We start from the raw sequence: 25,208 nt of genomic DNA, 5'->3' as shown, positions 1-25,208 counted from the left end.
TTGAGAAAACACATGGGTTGGGTTTTTTTCCAGCTTCTACCCTATCACTCCTGTGTTTGAATACTGATTTTGAGAGTCAGGTGATCTGTTTTTCCATTTATCAGTATATGGAATTCTGTGATTACATTATTTATTAAATCTTGCTGTTGGATGCTGTGCAAAGCAAATCAATATAAGGCTTAGAATGCAGTTGCAAGGAAATTACTTTTCCTTAAAGCAGATCATCTACCTTATAGAGAAGTCTGAATTATTCTTCCTATGTTTTTTAGTTACTGGTATAATACCCCTAAGTTACATGAACTAAACCTAAGGGCAAGTATTACGTATTTTGATTTGATAAAAACAAAAATTCTGTTGCTTTCATCCCCCAAATTTCTTTTCATCTGTGCGTAATGTGACTGTTGAAAGTTATGGTATGCACTATCTTATTTGCATGTATTTTGTTTAGGTAAAAAACCACGGAGCTTAGCTCAGCTCAGCTCAAACCATCCTAATCATTTAGCAGTAGCTCGGTTTAGTCCAGCATGTACCTTTTCAAACTAACACATAGGCTAAACAATAATAAAATTGCTTTGCTTTAAAACTGGCAATTTTTATCTAACTCAGCAGATATAAAGCACTTTGTTCTTCTTGTTTACTAGTTACCTATATAAAGAAATTGCAGGAGAGATCACAGATTGATACATAGAGCTATAATTATTATTCATTGGTTTTCCTATCAGGAATGATGCTTCAGGAACTTAGCCTTCAAGAGCCCACTTAAACTTTGTGTTATCTCAAGAAAAAGATGTGCTTGTAGGGATTTTAGGCTGATTCCATATTTTTTTATTTATAAATTCTCTGATCTCCTAAATATGTCAGTCTTGTATCTTACAGTAAAAAGCATTCATTTTTTACAGCAAGTCCTCAGAGACAGTATAGCACAAGACATTGTGGACAGATGGTCAATGAACTAAGCAAGCTTTAAGTTATTTCTGGTCTGTAAGAGAATAGCCAAACAACTCTTCCAGAACTGAGTGACCAAAATACCAACACTTAAACTGCTGCTACATTAGGAAGTCCACAAGAATAATAACAAGGTTTCTTAATGATCTATTTTCCTATTTCCTGCCAGCACAGAGGTAAAGCTGTATAGGCATATTTGCTAGAGTTGTAATTAGTGGACTTGTATCCTGAAGTATTTCAGCCTTCCACATTTGGAGAAGTGATTGTGACTGCTTCAGTTTTTGTTTCATAACTGCTTTCACTACTGTTATTTCTTCTCCAGCTGTCTACCTCCAAATCCAACATATTCTTTCCCATTTCCTCATGGTTTAAATTAGGGTCGTTAATTTTGCATTGGAAGCATACCCAGAACTTGATTTGAAACAAATAAGGATTCTCATTCTATACCCTTGACAGAAATTTACTTCTCCTTACTTAGAGACCAGCCACATGTACAATCTATTTGGCATTCAGCCCAACTGATGCAGTCAGAAGCTTCTGGCGAAAGGAAGAAGGAGCAGCTGGGCACAGGGCAAGAGGGACGGGACCTTCTCAAGGGAATATTCTGCCAACTGAGTTTTTATTTCATCAGCAGCTGATGCACTTTAAGAGCTCCCCACCTCCTCAGTTGAGCTACAACTGTTTGGCCATGCTCTGAGGGTGGAAGCTGCCAACAGGTAAGACAAAGAGCATAAATGTATTTATATGTAATAAAAAGGTAAGGTGGTACCATACATTTATCCATTCTTCTTAAACCAAATGCAGTTGTAGGCATGTAATACACCTGAGATGATGGTCTGTAGTCTAGAAGTTGAAGCACAGTCTTATCAGATAACATTAATGATCTTGAACAAGTCACCTTTTTCTCATATGTAAGTAAGTAGAACATGGGATCTTTTACCTAGAAGATCTGGCCTAGTTCAACCACAGTTAGTGAAACTGAGGGGGGAAGAACTTGAAAGATGCACACAGCCTGCATGAATACAAGTTCAGAACAGCTAATTGTGGCAGTTCCTTCCAAACTGAAAACCTCTCCGTGCCTTAGAATCCTGTCTGGATGGGAAGGTGGGTGTGCTGGTTCTCTAGCGTCAGTCCAGCCCCATGCAGTATTGCACAAAAACTGGTTTATAATTAAATACTATTTATTCCTGACATGTTACAACTCTTTGGAGATTTTAGTATTATCTATATGAAATGGAGACAAAATAACTATGTATTTGACCTACTACATTTGATTTTTATGATAACAAAAATTATAATTCAATAAAATGCAGCAATAGGAATTTTTCTTTTTATATACTATGTGTTACTAATCTGCTGCTAACTTGTGGCTTTTGTAATTATTTTTAAACATTATTTAGCATGTTATTGCAAGTCCAAGTACTATCTTTTAATCTATATTTTGGCCATGGCCAAATAGAAAATGATCCGAAGCTGTTCAAATGACAGAAGAAAACATAATAACCTTCATAATCTAATGTAGCCTATCTACGTGTGTTTAAAACTGACTCTCATTGGCAGATACAAGCACTTAAACCAGTAGGAATGGATCAAAGGTATAGCTACTAAGTAAGCTTCCCTAGCAACGGATGAAATATTTTTGCATAGATGTGAATTTTCAGATGGTATTATTCATCTCTAGGTCTACTGTTTTGCTAGTATTGCTGTACAGGACTAAACAGCTGTTGTTTTCCACCCAGGAGGTGGCTGTATTTCAGCGGCTGGTAAAATGATACCTGTACATGTATTCAGGGTCTACTTTAAGATCGTTTCGTGTTAGTGATGTTATGAGGCTTTCCTGGATGATTTTGTCTAAAGCATAAGAATGACACTGGATGAGTCTTCCATTTGTGCTGATTTGAACTGTGCTAAATGTCTACAGAGACACAGCCTGTATGTTCCAATCCAAACACCTCAGTTGGCACTAGTTGCCAATGTAGGAAGAAGAACAAAGAGAAGAAAAATGACCGTGTTGTGACTGAGCTTTAGGAAAAGGCAGAGCATGAAAGAAAGATAGCAAAGCTGGAAAAAGACTACACAACAGTCCTATTAGGCACTTCAAGTCAGTCATCTTAAATGTATTTCTCCATTTTAAGTGTTTTTTGCTTTCAAGTGCTGCTTCATTTCACATTGCCAGCCCCAAACAAAATGAAAAAACAAAAGCACAAATTAAACAGTCATGAGACTGAGCTAAAATCATGCTATTTGCAAAGGTTGCTCGCACGTCTGGGGAATTGGCGCGGTTATTTTGTCACGCCCTTGCCTATTGCAGCTGGACATGCCGATTGCCACTGCCAGCCCTCCCAAACGTGAGTCAGACCACGCAAAGGCCCACACTGCTTGTCTGAGGTCACCGCGCACCAACCTCCCTCTAAAATTCAAACAGCTCACACTGCACCATGTGCCAAACGCTTGCCCAGCCCCTGCCCGTGAGGCCTGCTGAGTCCTTTCCGGGGTTTCCTTCCTCTTCAGCGGCTGCAACACCATCTTCCCTCCCGCCTGGGCCCCGAGACAGACAGGGCTTTGACCCCGTTATCTGGGAACAAGGCTGTAAAGAGACAGGAAACTGTCTCTTAGAGCACGTAAGAAGTTCTCTCGAGATCAGAGATTATCACACTGGTCCATTTTGTTCCTTAAAAAAATAATCAACTAATAAAAACAACAAAACCTCAGGGAAGGTGATCTCTGTCTCCAAACCGTCTGCGGTCAGGGTGCCTGGCTGCGGGGCATCCCACTGAGCGAAGAGGTGTGGAGAGGGATGGGAGGCCCAAGGCAGCCCGAGGCAGGGCAGGAGGGACCCTGGAAGGAAGGGGAGCTTACCATGCCCTGGGGTGCCATGGCAAAGCAGGGAAAGCCAGGGGCTGGGCAGCACCGAGGAAGGAAGATGCGCTGAGAGAGGGATGGAGAGAAGATGGAGGAGGTATGTTGGCGGGCCCCCCTCAGATGTCTTCAGCCCAAGGACTGGGTGGTTTTTGGGGGGCGACCTGTGGTAAAGCGTGCCGCAGCGTGCATGGGGAGGACGGCCCTGCTCTCTGAGGGGCTGCAGAAGGCGCGGGGGTCTCACACCCCGCCTGACTCAACACACCCCCCAGGCCGTTCACGTTCATTCACCCCCCCCCAACCGGGGGTGCCCCGGTGCGCCGGGGAAGGCTAGAATGACTCTAGCCCGGAGGGACCGGGGAAAGAGGGCCCTCCCTTCCCTCCAGACGCGAGGACGAGGCACCGAGCCGCCGAGCTCGCCCCCCCCAGCCCGCCACCTCCCTCACCGCGGCCGCCCGCTCCCTCAGGCGGGAACGGCCGCGGCCGCCCCTCCCCCCGCGGCGCGCGGCAGCCCCACGTCGTTCCCCGCCCCGCCAGCGGCGCGAGCCTCATCGGCGCCTGCGCGGGGCGGTGTCTCCGGAGAACTCCGACCGCCCGGCGCCGCCGCCATTTTGGTGCTCGGCTCTGGGAGGGGAGGGAACCCATAGGAGAAAGCGGGAGCCCGGCGCTTCTGCCTCCCCCGCCCCACCTCCCCGTTTGGCTCCGGCGCTGAGGCACCGTAGCAGGCTACCCTCGCCACCTTCCCGGGCCGCCTGTCCTTGTCGGTCGCCGCCGCTGCTCTTCGCCACCCGCCCAGCCGGGCCCGCCGCAGGCCTGAGAGAGAGGCGGGAAGGATGCCCTGCACACCCCGCCGCTGAGGGAGACTCGGGGGCCCTGACCGCCGCGTCTGGCCAGCCCCACCCCAGCCGCTCCTCGGTCCTTCGCCTCCAGAGGCACGGAGCTTCCTTCTCCCTTATCCCCCTTTCCCTGGGCTTCCTATCTTCTGGGCTGGGCACTAGCCGCTTCCTCCTAGCCCCCAGCCCGCTCCGCTTCCCAGGCCTCCTTGCCCAGGCCTTCCCTTCTCCGGGTCTTTTCCTTCGCCTGGGCCTTCGGGCTCTTCACCTTCCTTCCCCCCCCCCCCTCCCTTCCCCTTCCCCGCCCGGAGCCATGTCCTCCGCCGCTCGTTTCGATTCGTCGGACCGCTCCAGCTGGTACGTGGGCCCGGTGTCTCGGGCGGAGGCGCAGACGCGGTTGCAAGGGCAGCGGCATGGCATGTTCCTGGTGCGAGACTCGTCCACCTGCCCGGGGGACTACGTGCTCTCGGTGTCCGAGAACTCCCGGGTTTCCCACTACATCATTAATTCCTTGCCCAACCGCCGCTTTAAGATCGGCGACCAGGAGTTTGAGCACCTGCCCGCCCTGCTGGAGTTCTACAAGATCCACTACCTGGATACCACCACCCTCATCGAGCCTGCGCCCAGGTGAGTGCCACCCTCTGCCCCACCCACTGCTATCTTTGCTCGAGGTGGCGCAAGGAGGGGGAGGCTGTCTTAGCCCAGCCTAGTAGCTCCAGGATCTTAGCATTAGATGTAGGGCCACGCTGTGTATACTAAGGAAGTATTTGTTTATGGCCCACGTTTGAAGCTGTTTCTAACAGTGATCCTTCTTAGCACTCTGGGTCTCAGTGACCATTATGGGTTGCTCTTTCAGTCAAATCATCCATATAACGCATGGGGCCTGTCCTTACAGAGTGCGTAGGCATATGTGAAGATGTTGTGTACATCTGTACCACTGGCTATAATTGCTTTCCAAGAGGGTGTGGTCGTGCTTTGTGTCAGCCGTTTCTTCTGTATTGTCCTTCTGTTCCTAGGATGGTTGAGAAGCTGGTTCACAAGTCTTCTCCTCAGTAATTGAGGTACAGCCTCTGAGCTTGAGTTGCTCTCTGCCCCTGCATCCACACTGATTATAATAGAACAGGCCTTTATGTGATTAGACTGCTTCACCCTGTTAAGTCAGCTTTAATACATTCTAGGGCAGCATTTCCAAAACTTGTAGAGTGGCATTTCCACCCCCAACAAAATGTAAAACATATATTTCTCACAGTTTGGTTATGGCACTGTTCATCTATATCTGCATAGTCCATGCACTATACTGAGAAATGCTATTCTAGGAGGATGGGAAAATGTGACTTGGCTATGAGCTCATTCTTTGTCCTGTTACCAACATGGGACATACCTGCAACTTGCATCAGTAGACTGCTTATCAAGAACCCTAGAACATATTCCTTATTTTTAATTAATAAAGCTTTTCCCAGTATCATATTTCAAAGCTTTTGGGCTTCCTGGGTAAAATGAAGTGAAATAAAAGCTAGAAAAGTAGTGACACATTAAGAAAAGAACTTCAAATTGGTTTGCTTCTAAATTCTGCAGTTTAAAATCTTACTATGTTTTGCAGTTCTTAGGGGACAAGGATAACTTTGAGGTTTATAGTCACAATTTAACCTTGGCATAGGCCAGTTCTTAATGACAATCAGTAACTTGTCAAAGGTTGGCATTAGCTTGTCAAGCTGAAAAACTCAAGTGGTCAAAAAAAGTCTTTCCGTAAAGCTGTCAGGTGATGGGAGGGATGTGACAGAAAGCACTAGCTTCAAGAACTCTTAAAGTTGCTGAGAAGTCTTCTTGGTAGTGATTGTGCTGTGGCTAGAGAGATGGGTAGGTGAAAAAAAAAATCACTTTCATTGCAGGAACGCTTAAATGGAGCTGCCCAGTGTTATGTGCGTGTTTAAACTTGTGGACAGTTGGGAGGAAAAAAGTCTATACTGAAGCAATCTTTATGCTTATCTCGGTTCTCCTTAACTTGGATACTGTTGTGCCTTTCTGGATGTAAAAACTTGTTCTTAATCATTTATGGCAATGACTGACTTGGCTTTCTAAAACACTTGAAAACTTAGATGATTCCACTTGCTTACTTGGTATTTGTTAGGAGTCTTGCGTGAAACGTTTTATGAACATTTCAGTGCCACCTTATTTTCAAGGTCTTGATTGCATATTGTTCTCGCAGCATACAGAGACACATGGGACCTAGCCTACTGTGAACTGACAAGCTTTTTTATAAAGCTACAAGTGGGCTCGACTAGATGGTTCTCCTTAGGATGATTTTTGTTCTGAACACTTAGAAAAATCAGTGACATGGTTGATGGTTTGAAATTCTGTTTGAAGGAGACTGCTGCAAGAGGGAGGATGAGAGGTAGCATTTCTGGGGTTTTTTTTATTTATTTATTTTAGTTAATGGGCTAGATTTAGAATAGGGGTGGACAGGTATGTTCTTCAGAACTGTTATTGCTAATTCTTATTTCTCTGGCATTTTCAGGGGAACATCGCACTCCAGTGCTTGTGCTTTTGAAGGCTGTTGATTGTTTTCATTTCATACAGTACAGTATGAAGAGGTAGTTTTTGTGGTAGGATTAAGTAGTTTGTTGTATATAGCCATACAACACTTTTAGCTCTGGGAGATGACATTTTAAACTTGTAAAACAGTTGAAAACTGACTGTTTTAAGCTTTCTATTTGTTTCGTGTCAATAGTGAGCTCTGACCATCATTGTAGATGTTCCTGAGCTCTTGCTTATGCAGAGTGACTGCTCTCTGAAGGGTTCCCTCTCTTCCCTGGCTTTGGCTGCAGCTGGGTGTCTTAAAGAAGCATGTATCTTTCTGTTTAGGGCTTCTGGCGTATCTCGCAAAAATCAGGGATTTGACATCCATCTTATTTTGCAAGTAGCAAAAGAGAATTGAAGTAGGCTAATGACACGGATTTTTGCTATCGTAGCTTAGATAATAAGTATCTGCTCTGGTGTATATACATTAAGGTTTCTGACAGCTGCTTTGAATAAAATGTATAAAATTTATGATGAAAGTGGATTGCACTGAAAATAGTCTCATTTGATGAACAATCATATATTACCACAGTCAAGTGACTGTATTGGACTGATGATGGCGTCAAACAATGATGTGAATAAATTAAGAGTAATATTATGGTTAATAAGGCAAAGGATTATATTTCTAGATGCTTAGCTTTTTCACTTCTTACTCCATTCTTACCACTGGACACAAGTATTTCATATTGTCTTGTATGAAGATGTCACTTTCAGGTTATTAGGTATTTAAACATGCAGTAAAGATAAGTACTTTGAAACTAATAATTTTTCTGCTATAACAACCCTTTGAGAGTTGAAGTTATAAAAATAAGATTAGGGAGCTTAATTCTGTACTACTTTCCAGAAAAGAGGGGGAAGGTGGTGTCTCCTAAAAACACAGGATCTGCCTCTTTTCTTAAAGAAAGGAGTTTTCAGTATAAATGTGACTGGCAGTCCCCACAATTCTGCGTGTGAGTAGTAGGATTTGATTAGAAAGATGCTGTACTACCAATCAGAAAGACAACATTGGACTTCTAGCTTAAGTGTTTATTATACCCTCCTCTTACTTTTGTTTCCTTTTTCCGCTATGCTCCCTCAAGTCTAGCATTTAGAGTTACTGAATTCTTTAGAAGTGGATGCTGTAGTTAAAAATGTAGATGTGATGAACTGAAGAGGATTATTTAGCTCTTCAAGAGCCCTTCCACCCTAAGTCACCCAAATAATTTTCTTTTTTTAATGTATCATGACTCTCATAACTTAAGCTATAGAATTAATTTTATTCTACCCTAAGATCCTCACAACAGTCCAAAGCAGGTGGATGAAGATTTTGCATTATTTCTCCCAATTTTCTGCAGCCATGTTAGATTTTTATTGGGTTTCTGGGGAAGCTAATTTGGCTATATAAGTAATTACTTGAAAGCACGAGTTACTCATGAAATGCCTCACAGTGCTACCAAGCCAATACTTTTGTTATAAAGCTGAATAAATAATTCTCCTCTAGTTGGTGTTCCTACTGTAAAACTGGTACTTAGCTTTGTTACTGGAAATACAAAACAATAACTATCGCTTATACCAAATCTTTTTTAAACTTAGGTATCCAAGTCCACCAATGGGATCTGGATCTGCCCCTGCTCTGTCCACTGCAGAAGAAAATGTGGAGTATGTTCGGACTCTCTATGACTTTCCTGGCAATGATGCTGAGGATCTTCCATTTAAAAAGGGCGAGATACTGGTAATTGTAGAGAAGCCAGAAGAACAGTGGTGGAGTGCCAGAAACAAGGATGGTCGGATTGGGATGATTCCTGTTCCTTATGTAGAAAAGCTAGTCAGATCTTCTCATGGGAAGCATGGAAACAGGAATTCCAACAGTTACGGTATTCCAGAACCTGCCCATGCTTATGCTCAGCCTCAAACCGCAAGTCCCCTTCCCTCAGTATCCAGTACACCTGGAGCAGTGATCAATCCTCTGCCATCAACACAGAATGGACCAGTCTATGCCAAAGCTATCCAAAAGAGGGTACCCTGTGCTTATGACAAGACTGCGCTGGCATTAGAGGTAAGTTTTTCCTCTCAAGTCTTACCGTTTTCAACTGTTTTGTAAAATAAGAAACTAAAAGTTGTTAGTGGCAAAGTTGGTGTGGATGACTTCATATGGAGTCTGCTTATCTATGTCAAGGGACCGAGAAGAAGTTAGGTTACATTCTGAAGAAAGATCTACAAAAATTGCTTCATCTATACCACTTCCTTTGAGAAAAGTGACCAGGTTACTTCAGGGCCTGTATTTATGCTCTCTTCTTGCCTGTTCAACAACAGTGCGAATATGTTACAAGGGTAGTGGAATGTATACGTCCTGCTGTGGAAGTAAGTGCTAGTGAGAGGATGACTTTGCTTCTCCACCTAATCTTGGGGAAGGAAAGAGATGTTTCATTAATCATTGCAGCATTCCAGGTTGAGAACTGGCAGTAGCATCCGTCAGAGAAAGGCGAAGATTGCTGATAAACATAGTTTTCTGATCCTCAACTGTAGTACGAGATGCACTCGAGTATTTGGTGCTGAGAGCTGAAATCTGGGCAGAAATATATCAGAAGTGCTCTAGTCCCTTTTACTTTGGTTTTCAAAAGTGGAATTTGAGAAACCTTAGGGTGTAAATTGGGGGTGAAGGGGTTAGATAAAAGGCTGTAGTGTAGCCTCTAAATTTGCCTTGAACCTTTAGTAAGTTCCTGTGCTTGCCAAAACATTTTTTATTTTATTTTTATTAGGGATGTCTTTAAGACTTTAGAGCTTTATTCTTTAAGTGGTAAAGAATTCGTGTTACAATTCTAGTTTAACTGGTGTAAATGATGGATTGGAAGAAGTTTTTAAAGATATATCCAGTACACTGAGACTGTTACTTTTACATTCAGATTATACTGAAGGCTAGTTAACCCGTAGTTCAAAAATGTCTCACCTGGAAAAAGTGCCAGTCTCAAAGATGAAATTTGAGCGTGCTACAATACTTCAAGGAGCAAATGCAAGGAAGCAAGCAAAGGAAGCAACAGCATTTTAGCTAGTAGAAGAATAGTGGTTTTAAAAATACTTTTGAACTTTTCCTGTTGCTTTTGCTCAGTTACTTTGCAAGTTAAAGCTGTTGCCTATAGCTGTTACTTTTGACTAAAATTTGAGAGGTGACATCCAGTTATTCATAATAGTTGCCCTAAGTGTTTTGCCTCCTGTATGTGTAAAACCTCTACAGGTGATTACTCTTATGGGGTTAAAAGTTAAATATGTATCACTGGATTTTCCTTGAGTTTTATGAAATCTAGCAGCTTGTTATTTGTGAGCAGTGTGTGAAAATTATCATAGAGCAAAGTGTAAATTCACTGCCAACTGCACTGTACAGAAGATTCCTGCCAAAACTACTCACGCTTCTGAAAACAAAGCAAGGCAAGCGATTGATTTTTGTTACCTTATCAGTGTGTCATGGAATTAATTCAGGGAACTTGCATTGCTGCAGGGTAGCAGAACCACTTGGAAGGGTGGCCCTCACAAACAGATTCTTCTGACTTGGTCTTTAGTGATCTAGTTAATCCTGTCATTTTAGCTACTCCTCTAGTATACCAGTAGGATTAATTCTCTGACCAACATGTAGGTTTGAATTTTGAACCTTCAAATTGCTGAAGTTTTGTGTGAGAGATTCTTCTCTTCCACTGAATTTTAATCACTTACTGCCTCATGTCTTTGTGTCTCTCACCACTGGCACATTTTGTCTTCCTATGTAGTCTGTTTTCTTTGCAAGTGTACCTTAGCCACACTGTGGCTTCTCAAGAGGCTTCAGAAGCAGAATTCTGGGAACTGATCTACATTTTCATTAAAATCAGTGATTAGAGCTTCTCCATATCTATCCACGCATAAGGAACTTTAGCAACCTCATTATAGCAGTATTTTTTTGTCACATTACTACTCTTAAAGAAAAAAATCCAACTTCTTTTCGTGATCTTCCTTTAGATTGCCTAACACCTGGTGGGCCCTGATGATGTATTTAATCCCAACCTTGTCAGGGCTCTACATGTCACTAAATAATCTGGACCATTTGAAGCTTCTATTTTGTAAGAGCACTGAAAGTAGCTAGTAGTAGAGAAAAAACAGGTTATGGGAATGTTTTGGGGAAGAAAGTTAATGGTGTTCTTCCAGAATAATAGTATTTGACAGTACTCCACCTTAGTGTAGGTGTACTCTAAATCGCAGTTCAGCTTGTACAGGTAGAACACCTCGTTAGTATAATTATACAGTGCCTGATTGTGTAATCTCATTTAAACTGATAATATGAGAGCAAAATATCTGTTTGCTGGCTCTAGCTTTGTGTGGTCAGCACACAGACAGTACTTAAAAGGAAGAGAATACCATCTGGAGTAAATAAAGCTATTGCATAGTAATCTGCTCAACTTCCTTTTAAGTGGAGGGATGTCATTCTCTTGGGTTCAGCTTGAAAATGGGACAAGCTCTCTGCTGGCAAGTCCAGTTTTTTCTATTGCACACTATTGTTTACATAAGCTGTCAGAAGTTTTCTTTAAGAAAAGGTAAAGATTCATAGCCTGTTAGAGAAGTTTGTTTTGTAAGGAAGGTACAAATTTTTTTTTTTAAATCTCTCACATGAAAATGTAACTTGTAAAACAAGTGAATATTCTACTGAAAATCTGAAGAGATCTGTTTGGTTGGATGATGATGGAGTGTTTAACTTTTAAATAGTATTTAAAATATGACAGTTTAAGGGCAACTATAGTGTTGTTCTGTGAGGGTACTAGTTAATATGGCATTTATCATAATTTGGACTTTGCTGGGCTAAAATTATTTAGCATTCATATTGGTATTACTGAAGTGACTAATGTCTAAATGTTGACTTGGTCCTACTGCATTATACGCTCTACTTTTATTCTGAAAAATAAAAAATTAAATAGTAATCTGTTTATAGGCTAAAATAAAAGTTTTAAGTATAGCTACTATCTCAAAGCATACAGTTGGTATACATATACCTTTGGGCATCTCCCTGCACCAGTGAACAATTATTAAAGCCTACAATAAATTATATGTATTTCTAAGATTTAAGTGTACTGTTGTCAGTTGAGTTATTTACCTTGGCAGTTCAGATTTAACGTTTTTAATGAAATGATTGAAGTCTGCAGTTTCTCACTACAACTAACTAACTTTATGACAAATGTGTGTAGTATTTTCATGGATACTGTATTAAAAAACAAAACAAAACAAAAAAAAAAACAACCAACCAAACCACCAAAAAAACCCCCAAACCCACAAACAAAACAACCAATGACCCAGATCCGTTTCTTTACTTGTGTCCTTTTAGCCAAGAAGCAATTTCCTTCCTTTCTGGTGCTGTAGAGGAAGGAATACGAAGGACAGGGATACAGTGTCCTGTACTTATTGGGACTAGAACTCTACATTACTGGGTTATGTACTGCTGTTCTTCAATCCTGCTTTTCTTTGGGCAAACTAGGAGGGCAGTCCTGCGTCCAAAGGTTATACAGGATAGCACTTTAAGAAGGTGATGAATTCTGTAAGAGCGGAGATTCTTTGGCACTGTTACTATGATACAGAGCAGTGAAGCCTACCTGAAAGTTTCTCAGCATTTAATAACCTGTAGTTCTACAGCCAGCCTGTTAACAATAATACGCTAATGAAGCCTTGTTTTAAACTGGCATGCTCTAACTAGCATGTGACATGTGTGCAATGCCCAGTAGGCTAAGACCCGGTACGTTTTATCTCAAAGGGAGTTTATCTCTTGGTAGTTGGGTACTTCTTGCTTCTATCCAAAGTAGTTGATTGATCACTAACTTCTACACAACAAAGTTCTTTATGTACAGCATAGTCAGCAGATGAACTAATGGTGGATAATTCCCTTAAAAATTAGTGAATTGTTTGAGGGGTGCTTCATGACCTGAACAATAAATTCCAAATTTACTTGTAAAATGGAATGAAATGGCATAAGGAACCAGAAAATGGGAGACCAGCAGCAGCCACTAGACTTACGTCTGCCATGTGTTTAAAAAATAGTTCTTAAATATATTGCAAACACTGTAATAAGTGTCATAGACCAATTTGAAGGCAGTAGTAGTTCTAGAGTTCATCTCCAGACTTAACATGACAGTGTTATGGAATCTGAGGGTTTGTTTTTTTTTTTTTAAACAAGAGCTTCACTATATTTTTATAGCAAGGTTTTTGTACTAATTTATATACTAATTATGGCTTTTTCTAGAGCTGTGCCAGCATTATAGTATTAAGTAGTTTATCTGTTCATGATGTAGCAAGCATTAACCTGTCACTGAAATGTTTTGGTGAAATAAATATCCATTCACCATAATTATATAACTGACTTACAGTATTTCTCTTGAGCTTGTTACAATTAGGTTACAGTTAACTTTTTTCCTCTTCAAAGGGAAGTTGAGACAAGTAGGCCAAAATGTGCTAGTAGTAGAACTTTCTTAATTAGGAAATTAGGCTACTTCTTTCACTAGACAACAAGCATTGTGCTTTTCTTAAGCCAAGGAAACTTAGTATTGCTGTGTTAAGCATTATAACGCATCTAACCCACGAGGACTAGATTTTAAGCAAAATATTGAGCCTATACTCATGTACTGTAAAGTGTTGATTGGGGAGCTTTAGTTCTGGTAACTATTGAACTGAAAGTGACACTGGCAGCAGGATTCCTGTGCTGACATGCACCAACTTTTCAGTATGCTACCTTTGAAAATACAACTGTCAGTTACTTTGGAGATTTTGTGTGCAGTCTTAATCTTTGTAACTTCCTTTTCTGGTCAAAGTTATTGATGGTTCCCATCATGCTAGTGCTGAGTGCCTCACAATTTAATATACATTCACCTTCAGAACTGTTTGCAGAGTTTGTTTTCAGATGAAACTGAAAGTGACATGGATAACCTAGACAAGATCCTGTGCTACAGTGAGATTCAGCATGGCTTGAGAATGATGGTCTATGGGAGTTTTGAGCTGTCCAAGTTCTGTACAATCATGACAGCTGGCTTAATCAGATAGAGACAGGGTACCATCATTTAATGAAAAGCAGCACTTTCGCTGTGGTGCTGCAACCCCAACTGTGGCAATTGTCCTAGCTATACTTGAAATGCAAACTTCTATTGTTTTACTCTGTTCCTAAATGAGGCTAGATTAATTGCATCTAGGACTCAACATTTCTATGCTGCCCTTTGACCTCCTTTCATGCCTCAAGAATGGTTGAAGATCTTTCCTCTGAACTACCCGATTCTCTGGTTTGGGCATCAACTATTATTCTGGCACACAACATCAGAAGTGAAGGATAATTAAGCTGTGCTGTCAGCCTTTTGGTTTCTTGAATCTTCCAATATGTAAAGTACCAGCTACTTCAGTGTCACTTTGTCCTGTTTGCGGTGTGGCTGAACTCTGCCTCTTTTGTGTAGCTCAGATTTTTACCTTTTGGGGACAGTGGGATATAAAGTAATTTCTTGGTGTTGAGCCTTGTTTATTCTTCTCCAGAACAGGCAGCTGGTCTGAACAATTGTTTTGGTTTTGGTACTAATGCTAGTGTTAGCAAAGGAGGTGAGTTGTGACACTAATTAGGATAATGACTGAGATTCAACACCCTGTAAATTCGAGAGCAATGTTTTCTATAGCTATTGACCCAGTGGGCTAAAATGATGATTTAGTGTTCTAATGCATTTTTATCTCCTTAAACTTATATTACAGAACTCTATCAGCCATAGAACTATTAACATACAATTGTTGGAATATCTGTAAAATATGGTGAATTGGTTGACTGTGTGACTAAAATGGCATGCAGGAAACCTTTTGCAGTACATGAATCAGCTTCAAATGGAAGACAGGTATGGAAGAGTCTAGAGAGAATGAAGTAACCTTTCTGACTGGCATGTTCCACAGCTTGTATTTCCCCAGGGCTTTGAATTCATGCTGTAACAGGGACATAATGAAAGGATGCTATCTAAAATACATTTTGATTTTTATCATTTGGGTGGAACCAAATGGCTGCATTTCAGAAGTATTACTCATTTCAGCAGTTGATACTTCCATCCAGCCATGCTGGCATGCTTTACAAGTGAATTAACTTATCTGAGAGATGCTGAGACTAAGGAAGCATTATCCTAATTTATAGATAAGGGCCATGAGCTGTCCAGAGTCATACAGGAAGTTTGTGGCAGAGATGAGAATAGAACCAGGTCTCCTGACTGTCCTGTGCCTAATCATAAGACAATCCTTCTGACTGGCTTAAAACGTTCTCTGAAAAAAGTAGTGTGTTAAATAATTTTAGTGGGAGATCACACCTCAGCCGGGATTATAGATATATAATAATTACATTATTGTTATAGATGCTTTAAAAAGCATTTACCAAATTGCTTTTAGTTAGTAGAAGAAATACACAGAGGGACTATGTGACCAGATTCTTCTAGACATTGTCAAAATGGAGGTCTTGAACATAAGATCCATGAATTATTCTATCATGACATCAAGGTTCCTTCTCCAAAAATCTTGCTTCAACATGCTGTTTCATTTAATCTTCTCAGGAGAATGGCTTTTTTTTATATATAATATAGCACAAGAGGATATTCAGAAGCTTTCATTAAAAAAAAAAGCTCTCAAAAAATAATATAAAGTTATTGCAAATCAATTTACTATTCCAGTGGTTCTTGGCATATGATAGTATTTTTTGAGTAGCTTTTGTCAGCCAGCACTCTTTAATGGCAGATTCAGATTTGTGGCAACTTTGCCCACCCAGCACTCTAAAGAACATTTTACTTTGTTAATCTACATGGCAGTTTGTTGCAATGCAATAGACTTATATTGTAAATATTTTTTTTCACTCAGCTGAAGCAAGACTTCCAAACCTATTCATGTTGTAGAAATCAGAGTCAGATTGAAGGATATCTTTTTCTAGAGTTTCAAAATGGATTGATTGCTGTGGCACGTGAGCAGAATTAAATTGTCAGACTCTCAGAAAATGCAAGTCCATGTTTTTGATCCATTGTACTACAAATGGTTTTTTGTCTTCCATAAATAAGATTAAAGTGTTTGAGTGATTGGTTTTATGGTGTGGTGCAAATGCAGTTTCTTATTAGGTTTTAATTGTGATGTTGGCTGCATCTTCTTGAATTTGGGTCTAAAACTTGGACTTGTTTTCAAGGGTTATTTAAATCTAGCAATGTAACAGTGATTATTTATAGACGTTATCAGCCTTTTCCTAAAGAGACATGTGTTAGGTTCCTGTTTAGGTCATCTTGTTACTATTTAAAGCTTTCTCTAGCCTTTCTATGCAGTGAAAATCTGACAAATTGGGCTTTTTAGCAAATACACAATTAAAGCATGCTGCAGTAGTCCGTGAAGGGATGAATACCAATTAAATTAATGCTACATGTATGTGCTAACTATCATGGGCAGTGTATAACTACTTAATAGTATACGCTGGCTTCACGTTTGAGTTCAGGAACAGCAGAAGTAAAGATGTCCATTTAAGAAAGTAACATGGCCTTGGTTATCCCAAGAACTTACAGGACTCCAGAGAGTTTTCTCCTCTCTTAAAAGCACAAGGTTACAATTGTTCCAAGTGTGACAGTCTCAAATTTGGGGGCGGGGAGGCAGCCGGGACATGGGCAACCCTACAAGTAGTAGAGAAAAAGTTGGGGGGCTGGGGAGGAGCAATACATTCTGCTTAAATGCCTGATTTCATTCTAATATGCAAAATAAAGCGTAAATCTCTAAAAAGAGTTTCAAAGTTTGAGAAATTTTATTTTAAGAGATGTAACACTGAGTGACTGCCAAGGAGTTTATTATAGTATCTTAAACTTCACTTAAGGGTTCTTGCTTCTGCGTGATCTTCAAAAAATATCTATTGGAGTAATGGTAACTGGTTTAAACAGGCTTCAGATCATCTAGTGACATGCACACTATTTTGTAAACTCAGGGTTTCTTTCTTTAACAGAAAATACACAGGTCTTGCCTGAAAAGTTTTGATCTAAGGCCCTTGGCCAAGGTCCTTAAACTATCTGCATCAGTTCTAAATTTTAATACTATTTAAATAATGTAGACAAATTGTTATACATACTGCATCAGGACTAAAATCTAGTTTTTCCTTAAATAAGATCAAAGCTAGTTATCTTTGGATTTCACAGAAGTAGCTTGGTAAGCTGAGACTCAGCTACACAGAGCTTGGACCTAGTTTAGGGAAGAAACTTATGAACTCTTTGCCATTGGTCATAGGCTGGTTCTACTTTTTGTGATGTTAGTTATCAGCTGCTAATGTCACTTTTCTAATATTTACTATAGTCACCACATAGAGTAAATGAAGTAAACAGGAAGGGAGGTGTAAAGTTAGAGAGCTGCTGCAACAAACCACACGTGCAGCTATTCTGAAGTATTTAAGGGAGAAATGACTATTTAGGTAGTCTTAAATGCTACTTGTCACATTGGATATTTTGCTTTGTAAATTATCCTAATCCAAATAAAATACAGGCACTGAACAATGATAAAAGTATAACTTATCACCATTTGGGCTGTTTCTTGCTTGATCATAGTTTAGCTCTTCTCATCTTTCAGCACCAAATAGGAAGAGGAACAGTTATGGTAGGAAAGGCCTGACATGTCATCATTCCTGTTTCAAATTCTTGCCAGGAAGTAGAGGTGAAAACAACAAATAAAGCTAGAATCTGTACATCTAATGCTTAAAAAAAAAGAAAAAATTGCATTTGCCTGCTTCAGAAGTGTACCATTATTTTAGAAATTATAGAAGCTTCTTAGACTGTGATAATCAGAACTAGACCTTAAAGTAATGGTTTCTTTGCCATAGGAATCTCTCTTTGAAAAAACTAAATTTCCTTTGAAAATAAGCCGGCTGATGCTAAAACCAGTATGATTACTGTGCTTTTTTTGAATGGATGTTGCATCTCATTACTGATGGTAGCTTTAGTGATGTTAATTTTTATCTGAGCTAAATAATATTGTTGCATGAAGTTGTAAGCTTTCCTATAGGAAAAGGTGTAGTTCAGCAATTTGTCTGAATATGTAAATATACATTTAGTTAAGAGTCTGAAAAAGAGTGCTGACAACATTATCGTGTTTAGCAGCAAAATGTTGCTATTTTAGTTAAGGAAAAGTAATTTTTCTTTTCAGTTGAACCTTACGCCAAGAGTGTGGGGGGGGGGTTTCCTGTGATGGGCTTGTATTTGTTGTTCCTCTTAATTTGATTTGTATTTGTATCAGAGGTGAGATTCCCATGTGTGATAACTTTTTTCCTTTTTTTTTTTTTTTTTAATTATGCAGGTTGGAGATATTGTGAAGGTTACAAGGATGAATATAAACGGTCAGTGGGAAGGAGAAGTCAATGGTCGAAAAGGGCTCTTCCCATTCACGCATGTCAAAATATTTGACCCTCAAAACCCAGATGAGAATGAATGATTCCCTCTGCCTGATTTACACTGCTGCTTCATTTTCCTGGCTATCATTAGCATTGTTTGAGGTGGGATGATGACTTAATGGCACATTGCTAGCATTGCGCATTTTCCAGCTTGCTGCAGTTTGACGATTCTTTTAATGGACATTTGGAATACATACAACTGAAGTCACTGCCTGACCTTCATACCATAGTTGCATCATCCAGAATTTAGTTTCACTTTTAAAACTATTGGGCCTTAAGCTGGAGAAGACTGCACCAGTATATAGCAGAGAAGTATGGGAAGAAAATCTTTCTTGTTGAGACTTCCATGGACTTTTTTCTGGCTTGCTCAGTAGGAAGAGCCCTAATCTTAGATCAAACATGCAACTTGTGCATTACTGTCCAACAAAAAGCAACAACAAAAATGCAATTTTAGGACTGAAGACGACTTAGTTTTAAGAGAACCTGTCCTAAGGTAGTACATTTAAAATGATGGTCTCTTTAAAGAACAATAATTGAAGCCTATGTATTCTAAGCAGTTGTATTAGAAGCTGCTCTTTTCTGTTAACTCTTAAGCTTGTTGTTGACCTTCCTGAAACAGTGTGTGTTAAATGCAAATAACCATTGATTGAGCTGCATTGAAGCTGAGGCATTTATTTATAAGGAAACTTAGGAGGGGTTGATACTTGTAACCTGTTTTTGACATACTTAATGCATTTTTGTTGATTTTTGCAAGCACTAACTGTAGAAAAGTGAGCTTTAAAGGGAAACACTTTGGCCTGGTCTACATACAGCTCTTCTGCAGTGTTGGAAGTGTAGCTTTACTAGTATAGAAGTGCTTGTCACTAAGCTGTTACTTGGTAGACAGATTGATCAGATTGCCATGGTGTGGAGAGGGAGAAAAGAAGTGGGACAGAAGAACTTGGTAAATACTGATAAAATCCTCTTATTTAAACATACACTTTTTATACCCGTTTCTCTGCAGGCTCCCTTACCTCTCCAGAGTTTCTAGCTATGCCAGCCCCAGCTTGTTGACAGCTCCTTTTTGAACACAGTACCTTTTTTTCTAGGGTGTCTCCATGTTGCTGTGCTTCTTTTCCAGAGCTGCTTTCATCTTCTTTTTTCCTCTTTTTCCTTGCTTGCATCCCAAGTCCCCTGCATGCTGCCATCTTTTTTTAACCTTCCAAATGAGTTGGCTCTGGTTTATATATGCCCCAGATACCTCCCCTTCCCAGCATCCTCTAGAAAATGGTTAATTGGAGTCAGCTGCTTGGGTTCCCCCATGTGATAAATTAATGCTCAGGCTGGAGGAGGCCACAATGGTGTCTATTATCAGTATAGCTGCTTTCCCTTTTTCTGTACATAAGCTATACTGCTGTAATTGTACTTATGGTAGGGAATTATATAGCTGCAGCTAAAGAAGTACAATTCATGCCACGCAGGTTAAGTCCTTAGCCTGCATACAGGATATGAAAGCTTAGGTACAGTGATCCTGTGCCACCGCCTTTAAATGCTTTTTGTAGGTGAACTGGAATGCTCTTTTAAGAATAATGGAACACTGAATTATCACAATATATGTCTGCAAAGACTACCAACTACAAAACCTCCCTTTTCAGACAGCCTGGTTAAAGAAAAATGTCTGTTGTGGAAGCTGACAGAACAGCAGCCCCCATTTTTCAACTTTTGAAGGCTGTCAGCTGTAGCAAAATGAAAAACACCTGCAGAATCTCACCAGTTCTTATAAATGTCAAATTATATAAAAGTTGTTGTCTTAAGTTCCAGCATGTTTTCTTGTTGATTTGTGTTGCTTGATCCTAATAAAAGCACGTTGTCCTTAGCTCATGTGAAAGTGCCATGAGATCCTTAACTGGAAGGCACTGAAGAAATGCAAAAATGGCATTTGCAACAAGACATTCAAAATGCCGGGGTTTTTTTAAAGAAGTCTCTCCGTTCATCTATTAGCTATTTTCTGTAGTATTGATCAAGTGGCTGACAGTCTAGAAGTTCTTGTAGAGCATTTTACTACCAAATTAACTGTGAAGTAGAGTAGCATTGACTGAAATGTTTGGTGCTGTAAGAGTAATTCTTGACAATAGGCATTGACATTTTGTCTTGCAAAGAAAAGCTATGCAGCTCTCTTAACTAAAGAAGGTCATGCTTTTTCTGTGCCCCAACTATATCTGTAAGTTTACTACATAGATTGTACTACTGAAAGTCATCTTTGAATACAGAAACTGCACTAAACTCAGTCTGCTGCAGAGAAATCTTATTTCAGACCTGACCTAGTTACAGGCAGCTCTTCAGAAGACTGATTGTAGAATTCTTCCTTTGCATGGTAAATAAATATTGTGAGATTTGAGATCTCGACCACAGCTTTTAACCTGGATTTTTTTCACCGAAATAAATGTCTTGACTCATCCCCTCATTGAATAAGGAATACACTTTGAACAAAAGCATTGTTTAAGGTTTAATTATGTTCTGATACTGCAAAAAAGCAAAATGTTTTACCTTCAAAACTATGCAAAATTTGTGTGTAGTGGCATCTGATGCAAAGACAAGAATTCTTAAATTTCTGTGAATCTGGTTTTAGGCCACGGATGAACAGTGTTTCTCTGAGTAGCAGTGGTGTGGTTCAGTTATGTTAAATGCGGTTTAAATGTAGCATACTGACCAGCCTAAGCTGATTGTAACCTTGCTTCAAAACGTGTCTTTGCTATTTTACTATAAGACGAGTATTTTCATATAAAGACTGCATTTGATCAGTTTGTGTTTCTCTTTGAAGGACTCTGGATTCTCAATCGCTTGTTGCTTGCTTACATGTGTGCTGTCTGTTGCTTTATGAAGCCTCTTAAATTTGAGTGATAAACTATCAGCATAAATGTTCCTTGGGCGTGTAGGGTATACTTAATATGAAGCATGAGAGCCTACAAGTGATGGCTTCAGTCTATGCACCATTAAAGTTGTTCTTGCTTTTGAACTAGGAGCTGGTTTAATTACCTGGTGCCACAATAGTTAACTATCATGAAAGGCTTACTGTTTGACTTCCTCCTGTTGTGTACATGTGTATATAGACATCGAAGCCTCTGACCAGTCTGAAAGTTTAAATGAAAACTGTTTTAATCAGTGTCCATCACTGGATAAGCGCTAATTTAATTCATGATTGTTTACAAATTGGGAAAGAATAAACAAAAGGGAATATCCTGTTTGGGTTGGGGCTCTGAAGAGCCTGAGCATTATTTTTGTAAAGGGAAAAACAGCATTCTTTGTGCCATTTCACGTGCCTGTAAAGTAATTTTTTATATTGTATTAACATCCTGGGAATGAGTGGGCTGCCTTTGTTTTCTAGTCAAGTTTTCAAGCATTTTCCTCAATACCTGCATCTGAAAGTGAGACCTGCCTAAAAGACTGCCTTTTGGGACCAGTGAAAGCATTCTTGTATAGTTGTCATTTTCTGTTTACTTGTGTTAAATGAAAAGTGTGTTTTGAGACAAGGATACAATTATTGCAGTGGGAAAGGTGGCCTTGTATTTGAGACAGTCTTCACTGTGTAAACTTTAAAACACAATATGTAATTTAAAGACCATGATCTTCAGGCAATAATATTAAGTGTAAGCTTTTAAAGTTTATTTTGGGGATCATAGCTTGTTTTATTTTTTGTGCTATAAGATTAACAGTATTAAATGAATTATATTCTTAGAATATATGGAGTGTCTTTTCTTAAGATTAGTGCCTTTTTAATTTCTTACTCCACTTATTTCATAGAACTGGTCCCAACATCAAGCCACTGTTTTTTTTTTTCCCAGTGCCCTGTTTGTACAGTCTAAATAAAACTTGCCTCAACTTGCAGTATTATTTGTTGTCTTTAGTCTTAAAACCTTGACAATATAAGCAGAGTATTCAAGTCCTTACTCTGTCATTATGATGCCCTGTTTTGCGGGTGAATGAGTGCCAATGGAAGTTTTCCGGAATCAAAGGAAGAATGAAGCGGGAGAAAACGCTGTTGCCAGGCTCAATGATACTCTCCTATTCCATCCTTGTGCCTCTTCTCAGACTATACTGCTGTGCTCTGGAGGTTCACCTGAAAAAGATGCATCTCTGGTTATACAGATTATCACTGTCTCCTCCACCTTCACAGCCGACGCTTCAGTGCGCTTCCTGTCACTGTACTTAACGCTGCTCTTTTGCTGAGGCGTTTAAAGGTCTCTGTAGAAACCATGACCACCTTTTACTGTGATACCCTTGACTGTGCTTGTAAGAATGACTGGTTTATGCATACAGTTTGAATTTAGCTTCTGATTGTTGGAGTGAATAAGGCGTAACCTGTGCAGGTACTGGAGAGTGGAATAGCTGACATTCTAGCCGCTCTGGGAAGGTGTCAGCGTAATATGTCACAAATACCTGCTTTTGCAAGTCAAAACCAGAAGGTTGTCTTTTGTCTTTTTACAGCCAATCCAGATCAACAATAGCACTAACTAGAACTTAAGGGTTTTTTAATGTTTGGATTATTCAGTTAAATCATTAACAATGTGTTGAAACTCGAGATGATCTTACGTGGGAGAAAAACTTACTTAAGAAGACTGTCAGACACTCAGCTGCTGCAAAGGAGAAGTCTAAAAAGCTTGCATTGTTTCCCTGGATGCTCTGTAGGTATGTTCAGCGCCTAGTGTTTGTCTTCTCTGGAGTACAGATTTCCATGCGATGTTAATAAACATTCATAGCCAACTCTGCATAGTGTCTTATCATCCAATGTTCACATTTGGCAAGTTAACATTTACAGAGAAAAACAGCAGTATTTCAGATACGCAAGCAAGAACAGGTAAGGTGCATGCAGTAGGCTTGATAATCCCGTGTCAAACTACTTTGTATGCCTTTAGCTTTCTTGCAAAAGCTGGAAGTGCTAGCCCATTGCTGCAGCTGCTTCTTGTGACATCTTCAGTAGCTCTTGCTTTACAATTTATGTAGCAAAACCAAGTATCCTCTGCTATACCAGCCGTCTGCTTCCTACAGCCTGAATTACAACCACGGGTGCCACAGCAGCAGCACTATTCCTGTCTGTGGTGAGATGCGTACAATGCAAGTGAATGTAGGTGCTGCACTCCCTAATGCAAGGGCAGGCCACGAGCAGCAACTGCATTTTGTTCTGGTAATATCCAGGCTTCTCTGACACTAAGCAGCGTCTACACACACTGTTATTAGGCCATGGGAGATGAAGTGATTTCATAGCTGGGGGCTTGGGGAAGTTTAAAATACTTGTGTTCTGTACAGAACAACTTTATTTGTGTCTCAAAACACATCAGGTGTCACCAAGTATAAATCTGCACCACTTCCTATTGATGCGAGGCCACAACACCCTACCTTCCCTTAATTCATTACGTGTTTAGAAATAACTCCTTTGTACCCTTTGACGTAGGAGCTGCGTTGCTTTACTGTGGCACATTTCAGTTATCAGAAGGGACAAATTCCATAGTCCAAGTGGGCTGCAAGGGACTGTGATTTGTCTGTGCATTTTAAAATGCAGGCTGCTTCCTGCCTGCCCTCACACAAATCCCCAGCACCTGAAACTGATTCTATCCTCCCTCTGCCCAGCTTCCTGCCCCCACCACTGACTTCCCAGATAATTTTCCAGCTGGGGACCACTGCTCTTAACGCTCAGCTTCTCCACAGGCTGACACAGCTCTCTCCCCTTGCTGCAGTCAGGACTCGGGTTTTGTGCCGGGAGTGCCCAGCGCAGCAGCTACCTAAAGCTCCAGCAACAGCCAAGTTTACTCAGCAAAAAGTCAAAGGTAACAAGAAAAAAGCAGTAACTCAAGCTGGGTTTATTTCTGGCTTACCTGCATGCAGGCCTTTGCTAATTTAAATTTGAACTAGTTTAGTTAGGCCAGTCCAACAACAGGCAGCGTAAGCCTTAATTTTTAGGTGCAAGCTAGCTGGGATGAGCTGGGTTTACCAGTTTGTCACCCTTGTTTAATTAAAAGGTTTTATTTCTAAACCGGTGCAATAACAAACACCCCTTTAGATTCTACCAGTAGGAAATATGCCTAAATGCACTCAAATGAAATACTGCCACAGCAAGAGAACGCGCTTCCTCGTAATTTTTTACATGATTTACAATAGTGTGGATTGTGCACCGAGGAAGGCTCTTCAGGTTTGTATTCACCAGCCCGGATGGCTCACCTTGGAGCAGCTGTGGTGGTTTCTGTCCCTTACACTGTGCCCTCTGCCTTTTTTTAGAGGGCAGATCAGCTGCTCCCATAGCAGCTGTTGAACCAAAAGTCACAGCTCAGTGTGGTAAGGTAAAGCAGTTCCAATTTCAGGTTACCTTAATACCCCGAGCTGCAAACCGTGGCAGTCACTGCAAACAGCTGAGCCCTCCTGCAGCAGGACTGCGCGTCCAAGAGGGACAGGCAGGCAGCAGGGAAAGAAACCATCACAGCTGTCACAGAGCGAGCCTCCTGCTCCGAAATCTGAGCCCTAAGAGCTTGCCTACAGCCAAAGTTGCATCAGTTATTGTAACTTATTAACACAGACTGCTGCGTGCCCACCTTGAGTCAGGTTATCAACGCACCGCTCCAGCTGGACCACCCTGGGAACCC

At 40.5% G+C, this 25,208-nt stretch overlaps 1 protein-coding gene across 1 annotated transcript; it reads left to right on the top strand.

Moving 5' to 3' along the window:
- Positions 1-4,394: 4,394 nt before the first annotated feature.
- On the top strand, positions 4,395-23,342 carry CRKL (CRK like proto-oncogene, adaptor protein). The gene is made up of 3 exons (XM_052796422.1): positions 4,395-5,264; positions 8,787-9,249; positions 18,504-23,342. The coding sequence occupies exons 1-3, from the start codon at positions 4,951-4,953 to the stop codon at positions 18,636-18,638; spliced, it is 912 nt and encodes a 303-aa protein (XP_052652382.1). The 5' UTR covers positions 4,395-4,950; the 3' UTR covers positions 18,639-23,342.
- Positions 23,343-25,208: the final 1,866 nt, after the last annotated feature.

Source organism: Harpia harpyja, chromosome 9, assembly GCF_026419915.1.
Source record: "Harpia harpyja isolate bHarHar1 chromosome 9, bHarHar1 primary haplotype, whole genome shotgun sequence".
Classification (NCBI taxonomy): domain Eukaryota; kingdom Metazoa; phylum Chordata; class Aves; order Accipitriformes; family Accipitridae; genus Harpia; species Harpia harpyja.
Note: the sequence above shows the minus strand (reverse complement) of the source record. Positions and strands in the feature narration are given on the sequence as shown.

Bases quoted from the DNA above. Each gene is read 5' to 3' on its own strand.
- CRKL (XM_052796422.1), top strand. From the start codon at position 4,951: ATGTCCTCCGCCGCTCGTTTCGATTCGTCGGACCGCTCCAGCTGGTAC. The intron at 5,265-8,786 runs GTGAGTGCCACC...TTTTAAACTTAG, and splicing joins CTCATCGAGCCTGCGCCCAG to GTATCCAAGTCCACCAATGG. The intron at 9,250-18,503 runs GTAAGTTTTTCC...TTAATTATGCAG, and splicing joins AGACTGCGCTGGCATTAGAG to GTTGGAGATATTGTGAAGGT.